Genomic DNA, 17409 nt, shown 5'->3' with positions numbered 1-17409 from the left:
GAAAAAATCTATGTGTGAAACACATAGAAACTATACGAAAAGTTTTCTCAGTGTAGCACAAGAATTCGAAAGGCCAAACACTGTAACTTCACTTGTGTCGTGTCGAAGCGAACGGCACAACACTCCAAGCACACAATTCAATAACCTTGAATGCGAATTAGGAAGCACAATTTTACACTTTAAGGAGCGATCAAACAACAAGTGTTAACTTGACAACGGTTGTCACTCGAATGGTTTGCTCCTATTTGATAGATAAAATTTATCTCATTTCATTTCGGGTTGAATAAACATATTTTTTTATATTTTAAACATCCATACATTTGCTTACTTATGTGTCCATGACCGCCGGTCCGGCAGAACAAAGGGATGAAATCGGAGATCTCCACTGCTGACGGTTACCCGTCATGGCTTTTACCTGTCGCCAGGACAGGTTCTCGTCTACAGACAGGATGTCGTTGGCTTAGCTCCATCGCCATGACCCTCTGGGTCTGCCTCTTCTACGCTGTCCTTGTGGATTCCTGTCGAGTGCTTCTCTGCAAACCTCGTTCGCTGCTTTCCTTCCTGTGTTCGATCCACTTCCACCTACGTTCACGAATTTGTGTGGCTATCGGCCGTTGATGACACCGACGATGTCTGGCTACCAAGATATTGAAAGGCGTCTACCTGTTCAACTTGTCCGGCTACTGTGAAGTTGGTGGAATTGTCAGTGTTCGCTACCATAGACTTAGTTTTCGCTACAATGGCTGTGAGGCCTGCTGCCTGGGAGCTCTCGGAAAGGTCATCTAACTTGCTCTGCACATCGTTTCGGCGTTGTGCGAGCAAGACTATGTCATCGGCTAGGTCGAGGTCATTTAGCTGCTCCTTGCACCTTGCACGAGAACGCCTCGTACTGAGCCTCGATGAGATGGACTAGCTTATCTGGAACTCCTCTACGCCTAAGTGCGCCCCAGACGTGTTCGTGGTTGAGTCGGTCGAACGCCTTTTCGAAGTCAACGAACACCAGCAGAAGTGAGTCCTGGAATTCGTTGATTTGCTCCAATATAATGCAGAGCGTTGTGATATGGTCTACACATGATCGGCCAGCACGGAATCCAGCATACTGCCGCCGGAGAATAGCGTCGATCTTCTCCTGGATCCGGTTGAGGATTACCTTACAGAGTACTTTGAGAGTAATACAGAGTAACGTGATGCCACGTCAGTTTCCGCATTCAGTTAGGTCTCCTTTCTTAGGGACTTTCACCAATTTGCCCTGCATCCAGTCCACCGGAAAAGTTGCGGTTAGCATTAGCATTAGCATTAGCATTAGCATATGCGGTTGCACACATCGTAGGTGGCTATACAACAGTGATGGCCAAAACGCGGCCCGCGGGACGCATGCGGCCCTTCGTGATGATTCTTGCGGCCCGCGAACTGGTTTGAGGGATGGAGGACTTCTTTGGTGACACAGAGGTCACTCAGATCAGCCGTAATATCTGGTGCATATTGTAGATCTGATTGCTTTCCAGTTAAAATCTTGTGGTGATTCCTGAAAATCGGCTTTTGCTGCCGCCTATGTTACATTTTGTTAAGCGCAGAAATCGCCAGAGGTCATTGCGGCCCGCGGACTCATGGGGCGATCTGATTTGGCCCGCACCACGCCTATGTTTAGGCACCACTGCTATACAATCACATTATACATCTGGCTACGTCAGAACAACCGCAGGGGAAGTGGGTAGGAATGTTAGTGTAACATCTACTTTAGAAAGTGCAGGGAACCCATACTACTTTCATAGATGTTACAGGAAAATGAAGGACATCGTGTTAGTAGGGCAGGCAAACAGTAAGGATCTTTTGTATTTGGTGATAAATTATATTAGAAAATATTATAAAATATTCATATATTCACATTCACTCCACATCTCGCACAGGTGAAGTCGAATTAAAATCGACTCTACCGACCGATCAAATACCGGCCGAACAGCAATGGTCAATAATAAAATTAGTTAGAAAATAACAGCTCGAACTCTTAGCCATTGCAATTAAGGATATTTGCTGGCCAAGACTGTCCTGAGTAAGTGCTCCCGTAATCAATTTGAATGTAAACGAGTTCTGAACGAGATGTAGTGTAAATGTCAGTTGCAACGATACCTGCTCGTCATTGTGTTGGCGAGAGCGGAACGAGGACAAGCGTGTGACAACGAAAAACTACACATTAACCATTCGGCACAGAAATTCGGGATATCTGATTTTCCCCCATCCCATCCTTCCATGTTCCGATTCATGTCCGTGTTTGCCAATAATCCAGAGAGATCTCAAAAGTACCTCCATCCCCCCTGGCACCACCTTATCGGTATTATTTCAGGGAGGGGCTATTGTGCTTAACGCACCCTCTTGGATAACTACTGGACTATGGTAGTTAGGCTATTTATTCGCCGTTGATCGGCTCTCCAGCGGTTTTGTAGCTCAAGTACAATCTGGGTAGCTGCCGCATTGACCGCTCCCCAGATGTCCGAGCTGGAACACATCCTTTCGACTAAGTTATCCGTAGTAGTGTCCTGTCCACTCACTGCCATCATGTTGCTTCTCGCGCCCGCGAAACGAGGGCATATGAAAAAAGCATGTTCTGCAGTTTCCTCAACACCCACGCATTCGGATGTGCAGATACTGTCTGAAACAACTATGCCCTGACAAAATCTGTGTCAGGTGGAAGTTGACTTCGCCGTGGCGCCTGTTGACCTACCCGGATAGTTCCGGGATGAGTCGATGTGTCCACCGACCTTTTATGGAGCTAGACCATGCCCGCTGCTATGTGGTCATCGAGGCCGATCTTGTGGTACTCCGTATGCCTCTAGTTCCACGTTGGTTGAAGCACTTTACGTCTTCGCTGATGATGATGTCAATAGGCATCATATCCGCTAAGACGCATATTGCGTCATGTGAAACTGCGATACGCACACGGCACTCTCAAGCACATGATACGATAGGTGCTTTCCAGCTTGGCTAGATAGCTTTTGGTGTCTCCCAGGAGTTTTAAGGACCGCCTTGACGAAATAGTGCAGTCCCCGAAGCTGATATTTGCTTGCTGCACCGACTTGCGGTTGTTCACCACGATAACCTCCGTTTTATGATGCGCTAGCTCCAGTTTCCTGGATCGCATCCAATCTTCAACAATGCTTATAGAGTGGGCAGCCGTCAACTCAACCTCTATGATAGATTCTATGATGTCGGCAAAGCTAGCGCTATTAAACGCATTTCTCACGTCGAGCGTGACAACTGCGCAATAGCGGATACCTGTCCTCTTGCGCTGGATTGCCACCTCGGCTGTCTTAGTGATAGTGACCGACAAGATGGCATCCACCGTAGATTTGCGTTTTCGGGAGCCGAATTGGTTCCTTGACAGACCGTTTGTACCCTCAGTGTGCTGTACGAATCTGTTAAGGATAACCCTCTCCAGCCCCTTGCCGGCAGTATTGAGCAGACAGATCGGCCCATATGACGAGGGGAGATTTTCCCGGCTTCGGCAATAGAACCAGGTTCTGTCGTTTCCATCTGTCCGGAAAGCGGGCAGCTTCCAGGCATCTACTCATTGCAGCCCCGAATAATTCGGGAGCCTCCAGAATAGCCGCTTTAATGGCCATATTCGGGACTCCGTCTGGCCCCGGTCTTGTTCACTTTTAGGGATTTAGCGATCTCGATGAGTTCTTCGTTCGTAACCGTTACTTCCTCCCCGACCTCTAAACCGCCGTCGCCCACGTTACTTTGAATGTTCGGCTGGGAGTCCGACCATCCTACGCTATGGTCTGAGATACTGGAACGTCGGCCGTGGGCTCTCGATGATCCGCTCCAGCATCTCTGGCGATTGCTCGCCATCACGCCCTTGGTCTTTGCCATTACGACCCTGTAGGCATATATATAAAGAGCTAGATCGAAAAAAAAATTTTTAGGGGTGTCCCTAAGAGTTTAGCTCTATAACTTTTTATGTAAGAAATATCAATCTTAAGCATTCCACAAAGTTTCTTAAAATTAGTTTTTCTACAAATTTTCTGTAGACAGCAACCATTTCTGACTTAAAATAGAGAAAATATTTTTTGTATCTGCTTGAGGACACCCTAATGTCCGAATATTTTTTCACCACTAGGAAGTGCTTTTTAAATGAACTTTTCTGAAGCAACTATTATGCTATGTCTTAAGGTTTCGATGCTATTACTTATGTCTCACTTACTTAGCATCCCTCCCACAGCGCGACGTAATTTGTGAACAACCCCACAATTACGTAGGCGAAAAAGTGAAAGACAAATTAACAACACATTTTTGGATTATCCCTTATGTACAGAGGGCAGCAACAGCGATAATTAACGCATATTAAATTAACAGATTTTTCGTGACGTTACAACGGAGCTACGACCCTCTCTGTGCAAAGCAGAGCGTTGTTCCATAAGCTTTCCAAAAACGTATAAAAAACTTGAAATTGCGTGGAAAATGATTGAGTTATTCATGATAGTATGTGAACACCTAACCAAAAACCCGAATTAGTCCACCTAGCGGCGTGACCTAGCCTTTCTACTGCCACAATAATCATTATTTAATTTCTCAGGAACTTAATTGTAGATGTATAGATGTTATATTAGACTATATTTTTAAATATCCGTTCCGTATTCCTCAAAATCCTTATTTGCCAGTAAAATTCACAACGTATTGTGTAGAATAATTATATTTTCTTTCCTTGGGTGCGTAAATACATGTAAGCGTCATTTATGTTACTTGATGAACACCTTATTTAGTTTTATAATATTTATAGAAAAATAATGTAAACACAAAGATAATTTTTACAGACTTGAATGAATATGTATAGAAAATTAGAAATTAACCCTCTAACGGGTCTACAGACGTCTACTTTCGGGCTTCAGAGCCACATACGAAACTTGTTTTGAATTGACAATATGAAGTATTTGTTCATAGCAGATTTTTTGATATTTTGATATTAATACCAGGCATTCAAAAGTTAGTATCTTTGAAAAACAAGAGTTCAGAAAAATTATTATTATATTTCGCTTTTGAAGAAAAAGGATATCTACAACAAAATGATTGATCTCAAAATTTTACTATTGGTTTGCTTGGCTTCAATTTTGCAATATATCTGAATTAGAAAAAAATTACTAAATAGAGCATTAGATATGAAAACGAGAAATGGAACTATTTCTTAGCTAGCACTCCTTCAGATAATTATTTTTGCATGAAAATCAAAACTTAAGCTTCTTTTGAATGTACTTTCATGAAAAGATAGTCATTAGCTTGATCGCATCGTTTTTACAATGTTAGAGGGTTAGGACAACAAGATGAGGTCGAAAAATAGTGCCAAAGCTGCGCCATAAACATGCTTGAGAATGGGAAATACGATCGATATGATTCCCAGTGCTTTTATTTATTAAAACATGATACATGACATAAGACATCTGTCCTTTAAAATATCACTAACGAAAACAAATCTTACAAAATTTCTACCGTGCAACGTTTACTTCCTATTTTTCATATAACATTTCTAAGCCTTAGTATCTATTGATTGAAAAGAGCATCTATTGATGCGCAGAATTTGTTTGGAATTTGTACAAATTTATTTGGAAAAATCAACTCACTAGTATTTTTGATTCTATACACCACTATACCTACATGCTTAAATAAACTGCTTTTCTTCGTTTTTTGCTTTTCTTGTACAATTGTGAGTAACAGCAAGCGAAGAAAATGACAATTGAAATCTGAAATCAAAGAAAAGAAAAAAACTTCGATTGAATCCCACTATTTAATATTTATTTGCAACAGATACGCAGTTCACCTACGACGTGCAGGCTTCATCAGTGTCTTATTTCAAAGCGTATACGTATCTGTCGCGAATAAATATTAAATAGTGGAATTTAGTCGGTAAAAGTTTTTTCTTTTCTTTAATTTCAGAGTTCGTATTCCACTAAGAGGCTTCAAAAACTTCAGACAATTGACATGTTTCTCACTTTTCTTGAATTTCATTGCAAATTTTAAAATTGCAAATTGTCATCACATACATACATACATACATACATACATACATACATTGAATACAATCGACATTTGATTGATATGTTTTGATTTCACATGTTTTAACGGTTTAATATACGGTGCTTAAGTGTTAAAGTTTGAATAACTTTTGAATGAACCGTCCGATTTTAAATAACTCGGTTTCGTTTGATAGATCTCAGCAGTAATTTTCAAATAATCATAAAATGTGTGATGTTTTTCATTAAATTAATGCTTATATGTTACATAAATATGTTTTAAATACTATTTTTTCACATTTCTTTATGTAACTTTCAAACTACAAGTCCAATCGTCATGAAATTTGGAAGTTAAGGGTTTGCAAGGCTCCTCTTTCATATGCAATCAATATTGTTCAAATCGGTTAAGAGACCTATGAGATAATGAAGTCCCATATTTTTCGTATTTTTATACATAACTTTTGAACTAAAAGTCCGATCAGTATGAAATTCAATAGCGACCAATGGGACACCTAGACCTTTCATTTGACACTAAGAACATTAAAATCGGTCCAGCCATCTCCGAGAAAAGTGAGTGAGATTAAAAGCGTCACATACACACACACACACACACACACACACACACACACACACACACACACACACACACACACACACACACACACACACACACACACATACACACACACACACACACACACACACACACACACACACACACACACACACACACACACACACACACACACACACACACACATACATACATACACACACACAGAAAATGCTCAGTTTTCGAAACTGAGTCGAATGGTATATAACATTCGGCCAGCAGGACCTTCTTTCCATTTCCGGTTTTCCAAGTGATTTCTGTACCTTTATACTATATATTTATATAGTAGAAAGGCAAAACCGTTTTTTTTGCAATAACTCGAAATTTTGGGGGTGTTAGGAAGATTTAAAATGTGTTTTTATGATGTACTAGGTGTGACTAACAACGTACACTAGGCCATTTGAGAAGTATTTTTTCCGTGTAACACCGTGTAATTCTTTGACACTTTCGGGCACATTTTCTCTATCATAATTAGAGCTTTGTTGTGATTTCACCGTAATTTTTTAATTTAAATTTGATATTCATATATATGTAATGAGAATGTCAACATTCATTAGATCTTTAATTTTATTTGGTTTATCAATCGATTGGTAAGAATTTGTCGAATGAATTACACTAATGAATTTCAAGAACTTATTCTCAAACGATACCATTTGCTAGTCTATTATACAAATCTGATAGTTTTTATTATTCCTCAAAAAATAATCAAGGGTGATTGATCTTGGTTCGTACTATGCAAAAAATGATCTTGGTTCGTACTGTAAACTTAATCACTGTTATGTCATTAAATATTTTAAATCTTGAATTCAAATCAAACTTAAAACCTTTCTCTGTTATTTTTCTATTCGTGACTTTCATTATTTGCCATAAAAATTGCTACAACTAGCTCAAATAGTTAAATGTTTAACAGATGCGAATTCCGCTTCTAATGCCTCCATCAAAGTTGTTTTTTAAGCGGGAAAACTTGGTTTTAGATTTATGAAACCTTTGGAAGAGTTTCTTTAAATTGAAAGTTCTATCGTCTGGTGGAATTCAAATTTTGATTAATTTCCTTAAAAGTGAAATAAAAAATTTATTTTTCCCCAGTTGCAATATAACACATTGATATTTTCTGCAGTTTTTGAGAAATTTTACTGATGACAGTAACCTTTTATCTCTTCAGTGAAGATAGAAAAATCCTATTTCTCGGTTTTTCTATTTTAGCTCTTTTTGTAGTTATTGTATGATCTTTTCATGCTTTACAAAGTTCTACAAATGGTAAAAAAACAGCTTTGATAAACATATAGTATACGTCTATCTTTGCTTGTTTAGGAACTGCAAAAGTTTTAATATAATAAATTAATATCCTAATTTTGACTGTCGGTATACGGATACAAATTAAATCACATGAACCAGAAACTAGATGAAAAGAGCTATCAATTCCAGGAGGTTTCATTTCATTGCCTTATTTATTTGAAAATACAAAAAATAAACCTTTTTAATGCCAATTTGAAGTTTATTATGATTAATTTCTTATTGTATCATATTAACTATGAATAATGAAATGAAATAGCATCATTTGCCTCGACCCATGCATTTAGCAAACAATGTTAACATGTATGTATTCCCTTTAAACTATAACTACTTTGGTTCCAACAAGCGCAGCGCAAGCGAAATCTGGAATTTACGCGTTTGTTACGCAAATTTCAATAATTGGATGATTTTTATACGGTTTCGACTTACACAAAATTATTTTAGAATATTTGCGTTCAAGTTTATGTTAAATATGACAGGAAAAAGTTAAAGAAATGTCAGAATTGATCTTATTCAAAATAGTCAGAATATTGGCCATGTATAAGCATATTTAACACTGCTAGGTAGATAAAGTGAACAAAGATGATAGTATACAACACAAAAAGTATGTTATTACCATTTGTAAATCTTTAATATTCAATAATATATCTTTTGGAAATTATGATACGAACCAAGATCATGAATGATACGAACCAAGATCAACATGGTACGAACCAAGATCATAATTTCACTATTATTTAAAATCAAATTATAAATCCATTAGATATTAAAGTATTGTTCCAAGTCCAGAAATGGAGTCATCTGTAGTGGTTCTTTCCACAAATTCCAAATTTTTGTTGAAAATTGTTGTAATTTTGTAGAAAATTGCGAATCATTGCGAGGGTACCATGAAAAATAATAAGGATGATACGAACCTCGATCAGTTACCCACATTGCTAATTTCATTTCTTGCTGGGCACCTCAAACATACAAAAATGCAAATAAATGTACGCTTTGTCTTAAAGCCCTTCTTCTTTTTTACTACAATTTGAAACAGAACCATAATTTTATAAGTTTTTTTGAACTTTTTAGAAGTCCAATCAGCAGTGAAAAAGCCAAAAAATAATTAACGTTGTTTAAATACGATTTATTCTAATGGGTAACATATACTTTTAGTGCTAATTCATTTCAGCATTCTTTTCAAGTACAATTTTTAATTAAATTTATATATTCTTCACTTATTGAGTCATTAAAACATTTATAAACATGCATTAGAAACGCATACAGCGTTTCATTAATTTGATAAATGACGAGAAAGTATTAGCTTTAGACTGTTAGGCTCTTTGATAAACTGAACCCACTACGCAACATACAACGTTTATTATTTTTTAAATTTGCTAACCCATAAAACTGTTTATTAGCAAGAGCAAGAATAAAGATGTTCGAATTTATGTATGTTGCATATCATATTAACGGTCAACTACAGCAGACGGAACTAGGCGTTATCTAATGCTATTGAGTTTACTTTTACGAAAAATAAATTAACAGCCAGCTTAACTGTTGAGTACTATAAATTGAAAAATCAACATTTTCCACATGTTTCCAATGAATATTTTTTCAAATTCTGTAAAAATGACCATTTCTAACTAATGACTTAACACAGTTGTAACGAACAGATGTTCTGTGAAAATCCGGCACAACTGACCATTCAATCAAAGTTACCCTCATCTAGCCCAGCAACGACGCTGCTTAATATTGAATGCGACGCCGGCTGATTTGCACCCATAATAATCATAGTAGTCTGAAACATTGTCTATGCGACGAATAGCGGGAAAAGTAAAATATCGGTTTTTTACTATTTTCCAGCTTTTCGCGTAGATTTCCATTTTTTTACGTATAAACCTGACGCAGACCAAAACACAGCAACTGAAAAAAGAATCATGCAATTCCGTTCAGCCGTTCTTGAGTTTATCCCTTACAAACAATTGCGATTGTTTGTAAGGGGTAGACTCAAGAACGGCTAAATTGCTAAATAATCTCTGAAAATAAAACGCTATAGAATGTTTTTTTATTATAAATTTTTTTACAGGACGTATCTACCGAAGGCTCTCCCAAAAAGGATAAAAAGAAAAAGAAAGGTTTGCGGACTCCATCATTTTTGAAAAAGAAGAAGGACAAGAAGCGGATTGAGGCCTAGAGAGATATTGATAGTTTCACTCAGTGACAATTTTTATAAGAATTAAAATGTATCTTTTTTCTTCAAACATACAAAAAAGTAAAAGCATAATAGAAAAAAGTTGTCCAGAACGGAATGCTATCATATGAGCAAATATTCCTCTAAATAATGAACAGGCACAATAAAGCATTTGCTGCTGCAGTTTTAATTACTCGTGGAATGGTTAGATAAAATGCATCTTGCAGTTACATTTGAGTTTAATAGCGAATTTATTTTCCCCCAACCAGGTTTGTTTCAAATGATGTTGCACGCCCTTATTCACTAGTGCGGCGAGCAAACTGAATTAAGCTAATAAAAACAAATTTGCTATAAATTATTGTGGACGTAATGCTAATGACTCAAATATGTTTTCGTGTATTTTAAAACAAATTAAAAATCAGTAACTGAAAGAATGTTTTACATTAAATGATATATAATGTTTAGGGATGAAAAAATCACCCATGTAATGAAGCAGCTATTGTGTTGAAATTTCGTAACGTATGATTCACTTTCAGAAGATAAGAATGTTTGTCGGTTGATTTTTTTTATTACTGCATTTTCATAAAAAGTGGCTTTGTCTTACAGTAGCTTTTCAGCCATATTTGAATCATAAAAATCGCTTGTTACCATTGCTTATTATTTTATGTTGCCAGCACATAATGTACATCCGAGCAATGTACATTGACCAGTGTTCATAAAATCAAAAAGAAACTTGATATTACACTAGACAGTATGTTAGAGAATGAATGTACTCATACACTTACATGCACACGCGTATATTTAAAAAGATACATTAGTCCTTTGGTTGTGTTAAAACCAAGCAGATGCCAACATCTTAGCGTTTGCGTAAATGGTATAGTGTATTACCGGTATAGTGTATTATGACTTTGAGGTAGCTCTACGGCAATCAGTAACTAGGACAGCACGTGCCACTTCTCTTCTTATTCTGCTTCTGATTGTGGCTGCCATCCCTGTTGAAGTTTTTTGTACACTCTAGACCACTGTTGCACCACATATTTAAAAAAATTTAGTTGCCGAACATCAATTCCGTGTTACGCCGTAGATTGTACGACCAGTGTAATGTCTCGCATTTCGCATTTTCAAATTTATAATGCGAACTGCGCAATCGCATCGAAAATAACTACTCAGCTTCATATGCTCACTCGTGAGTTTTCAGCAACACGGAAACAGTTACCCTGTTATGTGCCCTATAATGTAAGACACGTCGAGCAGCTCGACTCGACTCATAGCGTTTTTGTTTTTTTAACCTGGGTTAGTTCCAACTCGACCACTGTATAAACAAACATTTTCGGGAGAATAAACAAACATTTTCAGGTTGTTCATGGCGGAGTTGAAACTGTAAAAATACCCAGAGCGTACCCATCGTCTAAAAAGTGCAACCCAGAGCGAAAACTAAGTTCAACCTGAGTGAAAAAACAAACGTTTTGACAGCCGTTCGATTGGAACTAGAGCGGACATGAGTTGGACTTAAGCAAAAACAAAAACGCTATGTTACTGTCGTGTCGTGTTAGTGTCAAATACGGTAAGAATGGACATCATAGCGGCTCGATGCATGGCAAAAAAAAACAAACTCACTCGTCATTTGCTGACAGTTGAATCACTAGCTTTTTAGCAGTCGACAAAATCGTGCCACGTGTGAAACTGTCCAATATCAGTTTCAGCCAATCAGAAATTGTATCAATTTTAGATCAATATCGCAATTAGCCCGTGCTACGTCCTGTCCTATAAGTCAGTGGAGTCCACAACTACGACCGTGAAGTCGTAGCGACTTTAGCTCTTGTCAACGCAAAGCAAATAAGATAAAGGTGCCAGCTAGTTGGTTAAAACTTGTAACTTGGTGTACTTATGTCTACTCTAAAAATTTTAGACACGTATCTTTTGCATATTCGCACTGTTTTAAGCTCCTCAAAGATTAGAGACTTCAGACGTTCCCACTAGTGAACGTTTTCGGTAACTAGTGGAGAACATGGTTGAATATATTCTCTCAGCGCTCAAAGACATGGATTTTTCTTCGTTTGAATTCGGTTCTGTGCCTGACCGATGTAATCAACTGCCTTACCGTTAGGGGTTGTTTAACTGTGACTATACGAAACGTATTATTGACCTTTCCTATGCTTTCAATAATTCTTTGTTCTCGATGGCCGATGGCTGGGATAATGGTGTCTAACGAGGGTTGAACAGCTCTATGTATATTGATCTATAACTTGCTAAGCAGCTCACTTTTAACTAATTAACCGTACTTTCAAGTTGTCTTGAGTTCGCTGCATAGAACGCTAAGCAGCTTCAAAATTAACTGCCGAAAACTAAGATAAAGCTAATATTTAGCACTTCTATGTTCTATTTCTATACTTCTACCTAACTTCTATATTCGTTGCATTCGCCCGCCTTTTGGTTTGAAATCCGGGTGTTCCGCGCTGTAAACCTATCCCGATCCATTGCGTCATTTTTATCGTATACAAGTGATGTGAATTTTGCCAATGAGTTGTTCTTGAGTGTAATTTCGTTTAGCATGCAATTTCGACAGCAGCTTAATGCAGCGCGAGTTAATTATAGAACATTAAAGTTCGTCATCAGGCAATCAAGAAGTAGTGCGATACTTACAGCATATGTTATTTGATATGCGCATAGTTGTAAAACAATAAAGAGCATTGCATTCTAATTTATATTACTAATTAGAAATGAAATGATTGAATTTATTTGAGTGATAGAGTGAAATAAAAAGGATTGCTGATTTGATAACCAGAAATGTAAACATAAAACTAATAACAAGCATTTCATGGCCAGAAGCATACATGCAGAACTTTTTAGCAACTAAGGTTACTTCAGAACTTCATGTAGCATCCTAATAGCTTTGAAGTATCTATGAAGTACTCACAGCACTTCTTAAAGCATGGAGGAACAAACCGAAAAATAGCGATTATTGGTTGTGTTACTCCGTTTGCCACACTGCAGAGCACATATTTTGGTTAATTTTTTCATCCTGTTTTAAATTCAAGCATGCATTTTGTAAATTTGCTGGCATTTAAGTCAGCGGAAGACGAAATTCATTCTGTGCCTTGGTGACAAAGGAATGCATCTCTTTTGTTTACTGTTGTTGTTTGCTTCATTTTCAAGTACCAACACACACATAACTGAAAAGCTCTATAACTGTCTAAGACATTGCCCTTCTTTATCGACAGACTTCGCAGCCCGTTATTAGAGTACATGACAATTACGGGACTAGTGCAACAAAACCTACTTGACTCTAGCAGTACCACCCATGCGAGATTCGACCGTACAACGACTGGCTTATTAGACCACCATCGTACCTCGAAGCTAACGGTGTTGTGTGTGTCGCATATGTACCGTTCCCTGGGAGAGAACTTTTATTTGAGATTTAGGATAAAACAGACAATTTAATTTAACAAACAAATTAAATTTTTCGTGCCAACGTAAGAGCCACAGTTATAAGTGTTGTATCTTGTCCGCGATTGTGTTTAGAGACAATTTAATTCTCTTTTTTTTTGTCCTGGTCTGCTACGTTTGTTTATAGATCGTTGAGAAATGTTTAATAAATTATTTAAATAACTAGTTACGTTATTAAGTTTTTCGTATTTTTTAACTGAAGGTACATAATTTTTTTATTGCTATTTAGGCTGTGAACCATTTCGCGAAATTTTTAACTTTTTAGTTAAAATTTGACAGTTTGATGGTTATTTCTCCTCGAGTGCAGAGATGCCATATTTCCTAAAAAAATGTCTGCAACTGCTCGAAAATCGAAAAAATCGAGCAGTTTTCCGGCTACTCGAATTTTCTGGTTTAAAAATAATCTGCGAAAATCTGCACACTTTTTTAGGAAGTCTGTGAAAGTTTAAAGAGCTTCGAACAAAAATCTGCACCAAAACAATAAAAGTCAGAAAAACTGCAAATATCTGCAAATTTATAATGATCTGCAAGACCGTTCCAAAAATCTGGAATTTGCAGACAAATCTGCAAATCTGGTATCCCTGCTCGAGTGATCAGTTCAGAATGCACCATTTCATATTTGACGTATAAGGTTTTGCACGGGCAAGCATAACCTCACTTCTTTGACGTCTATCAGTGGTTTGTTTACATGGACTTAGATCATGGGCTAATATGTTGAAACTGAATATTGCTTAAAGGCCTTAACGGCAGTCAGAAAAGCACAAAAACTGCCATTCCGAGTAGTTTGGAGGGCGACACTGCTGGATAATACGCTTTTAAAACGTTTAACTCCAATTTATGCATGTCGCATTCGCCTAACAAATAGTAAACAAACCACGAGTGGATGTCAGATGGGTGAATTGCGTTCATTCCGGTTCATTCGTGACGTCACGTGACGTTTTTTTTTGTTCAATGATTGCCTATAAGGTGAGGATGAAAATATTGTTTATTCTGTTCGAGTTAAAATTGGATGAATTTTTGATGTTGATTTGATAGATAAAATTCATCTCATTTCAACCCGGGTTGTTTGAACAAATTTATTATGCGATAAGCATCCATACCAATGCAAAAAAATTCCAACGAAAAATCAGTGAAACATGTCGAAGCTCTCTTCCTCACCTGTGCATATCTCATTGGCTCTGAAGCGAACCATCGAACTGTCAAAACCTTGGTCAAAACTACAGACGGTAGATAATCTACAGACGCGCAAAGAGCGTGGCATAAAACACCAATCGAACCGTCAAATCGAGGCACCAAATGAGCAAAGTAAACAAACTTGTGTTTCGTATAGGCAGGGAAGACTAAGTTTTGTAATCTACCTGAAATGTTCAAACTTAAACTATTGATTTACTAACAACATATGGATTAGTCACCCTTAATATATCATATAATGCTATATAAAAAATTCGATTGGCTTGTTCAATTTGCAAAATATGCGTGGTAACTCGCACGTTCCACGAAACGTATCTCGCGATTCACGCAACTTACTGCTGATTATAGGAAGATTGATCCAATTCTTACTGGTTGCCAAAACTGTTTAAATAAAATAAACAAAAAAAAGTGTTGCCGAATTGGTAATTTTTCTCTTTGCGCGTCTGTAGATTATCTACCGTCTGTAGTCAAAACTAACCATGCTCCCGAGCAGGGTTATTTTCGAAAAACCATCGAACTGTCAAATTTTAACCAAAAAGTTAAAAATTTCGCGAAATGGTTCACAGCCTTAATGTGGTTTTAACCTGAGAGAGAGTCGCGGAGACGGTTTTCTTTTTCTTATGCTTTGGCTGTGCTTCTTCTTCCTATTATGTTTGCTTTCATTTTCGGGCAAATAAATGAAACTTGTGCGTGAACATCTCATTGGACGTGTGAAGTGTGCATTTTATAATAACATATTTTGGTGTTAATTGTCACACGGGCATTTCAGTTTTTGCAAAAATGTTAATTTACAATTGAGACAAACAAGACTAATTCAATTCCGAATGTGTTTTTCACAAAAACACCGGCAGAAAACTTATGAGAATTAACAATACTTTTCCATTTTGGGACAACGATAACGACTGGCTGCATTTGACAGATCGTACTGGCTGCATTTGACGTTAGAATTTTTCCTCTTCGCGAATCTCTCTCAGGTTTTAACCAATTGGTCATTCACCACGCATCGGTACATATTTTCATTTTCCACAAATCTGTAATCTAAATGTTGTTTTTTAAAAACAGTTGTGCCTTACTTACAATGCGTTCCGGATATGATTCTCAAAAACATTAACGAAAAGAAATAGAAACCGACCGAGCAAAGTAAAGAGTTGTATGGACTTATCCCTTATCATTTCGTTTTTTTTTTTGATTATAGTCATTTTAACAGCTGGGGTCATTCGTGACATCTGCGGGGTAGGGATTTGAAACCGGATTCTCGGCGTGAGAGGTGTGAATGCTAACCACTACACCGGGATTGATCCCCGCATGATTTCCGTTGTCTCATACTGTCAGATTTTCTAACAAGAATCAAACTAAATACTATTGGCGTTTTTGTTTTTGCTTAGATCCAACCTAGGTTCGCCCAAGGTCCAATCGAACGGCTGTCAAAACGTTTGTTTTTACACTCAGGTTGAACTTAGTTTCGCTCTGGGATGCACTTTTTAGACGACGGGTTCGCTCTGGGGTTTTCAACAGTTTCAACCCCACCATTAGTAATACACTTACAACCTGAAAACGTTTCACGAAAATGTTTGTTTATTCAGCGGTTAGATTGACACTAACCTAGGTTAAAAAACAAAAACGCTATTAGTTTTGTATTTCTGTTTTTAAGGCAGGCTAATTTAGGAAAACGCACCCTGTTGGTCAAATAATAAGTGTCTAAAAGTTTTTAAATAAACAAAAGTACACGAAGTTTAGAAGCAATCGGTCAACTACTATATATATATATATATATATATATATATATATGTGTGTGTGTGTGTGGGGTCTAAAGTAGTGTGATTTTGTTTTGCAGCTGAAATTTAAAACCGATAAATCCCGAACAAACTTTACAGTTCTATTCTACATTTCGAGAAAACAATATTCTGAATTTTGATCATAACAAGTCGACACAAAAAACTTATCTAATACATAACATAAACCTGTATGAATATAAAAATGTTGACATTCAAAAGATACGATCGTACGCGTTGATTTCAACACCAATAAAATAATTACGAAGACTGCATACATATAGGGATTTTTGGTAACTATTTCTGTACCTACTTATGAGGAAGTAAATGTGTTACTGTTGAAACGCACTCGAGTGTTGTGGGTAAACAGTCAATCGTTTTTCATAGTTTGCATATCATTTTTCCCAGTTCATTCAGTTCATCCAAGGTTCGTTTGTCACAAAAAACATTAAATTTTTCATAAGAAAGTTCAAAATAACTTGGGCAATATAATTCGATACAAGAATGATAAAAGTTGTAAAGGTTGTATTTCTGTACGCTACATAAATATTTGACCTATTATCATATCTTCTCTCTTTTATACACGTTGATCAAAGAGTATGTATTAAGTATACCGTAAAAGCACAAGTGGCCGCGCATGTTTTAGGAGGTATAGTACTATTAACACCATGTTTTTCGCAACTCTTCAAATATTTTTTTTCTCGATAATGCAAACGACGAATCGATTCATATTTTTTTGCATTTTAAACATTGTACTAATCAATATCATGGATCGGCGCTTGGGGGCTTATCCGAAATAAAAAATTCCAAATTTAGTTGAAAAAATGACGTTCCAGACATGCGCGCTACAAATAGCTGTAATTTTGTCAATTTTTGAAATTCATCCAAACGGCTTCAAAATGCCAATCTTTCGAAATA

The 17409-nt window shown here is 37.1% G+C and overlaps 1 protein-coding gene across 7 annotated transcripts in view; it reads left to right on the top strand.

Moving 5' to 3' along the window:
- The window catches only part of LOC128741322 (protein hu-li tai shao), a 175169-nt gene extending 158703 nt beyond the window's left edge, over positions 1–16466 (top strand). For all 7 annotated transcript variants that reach the window (XM_053837056.1, XM_053837057.1, XM_053837054.1 and 4 more), the window contains one exon: positions 9977–16466. In XM_053837056.1, coding sequence (XP_053693031.1) covers positions 9977–10084 — 108 coding nt within the window. In that variant the 3' untranslated portion in view covers positions 10085–16466. The remainder of the gene's footprint in view (positions 1–9976) is intronic.
- Positions 16467–17409: the final 943 nt, after the last annotated feature.

This window comes from Sabethes cyaneus, chromosome 3 (genome assembly GCF_943734655.1).
Source record: "Sabethes cyaneus chromosome 3, idSabCyanKW18_F2, whole genome shotgun sequence".
Classification (NCBI taxonomy): Eukaryota; Metazoa; Arthropoda; class Insecta; order Diptera; family Culicidae; genus Sabethes; species Sabethes cyaneus.
Note: the sequence above shows the minus strand (reverse complement) of the source record. Positions and strands in the feature narration are given on the sequence as shown.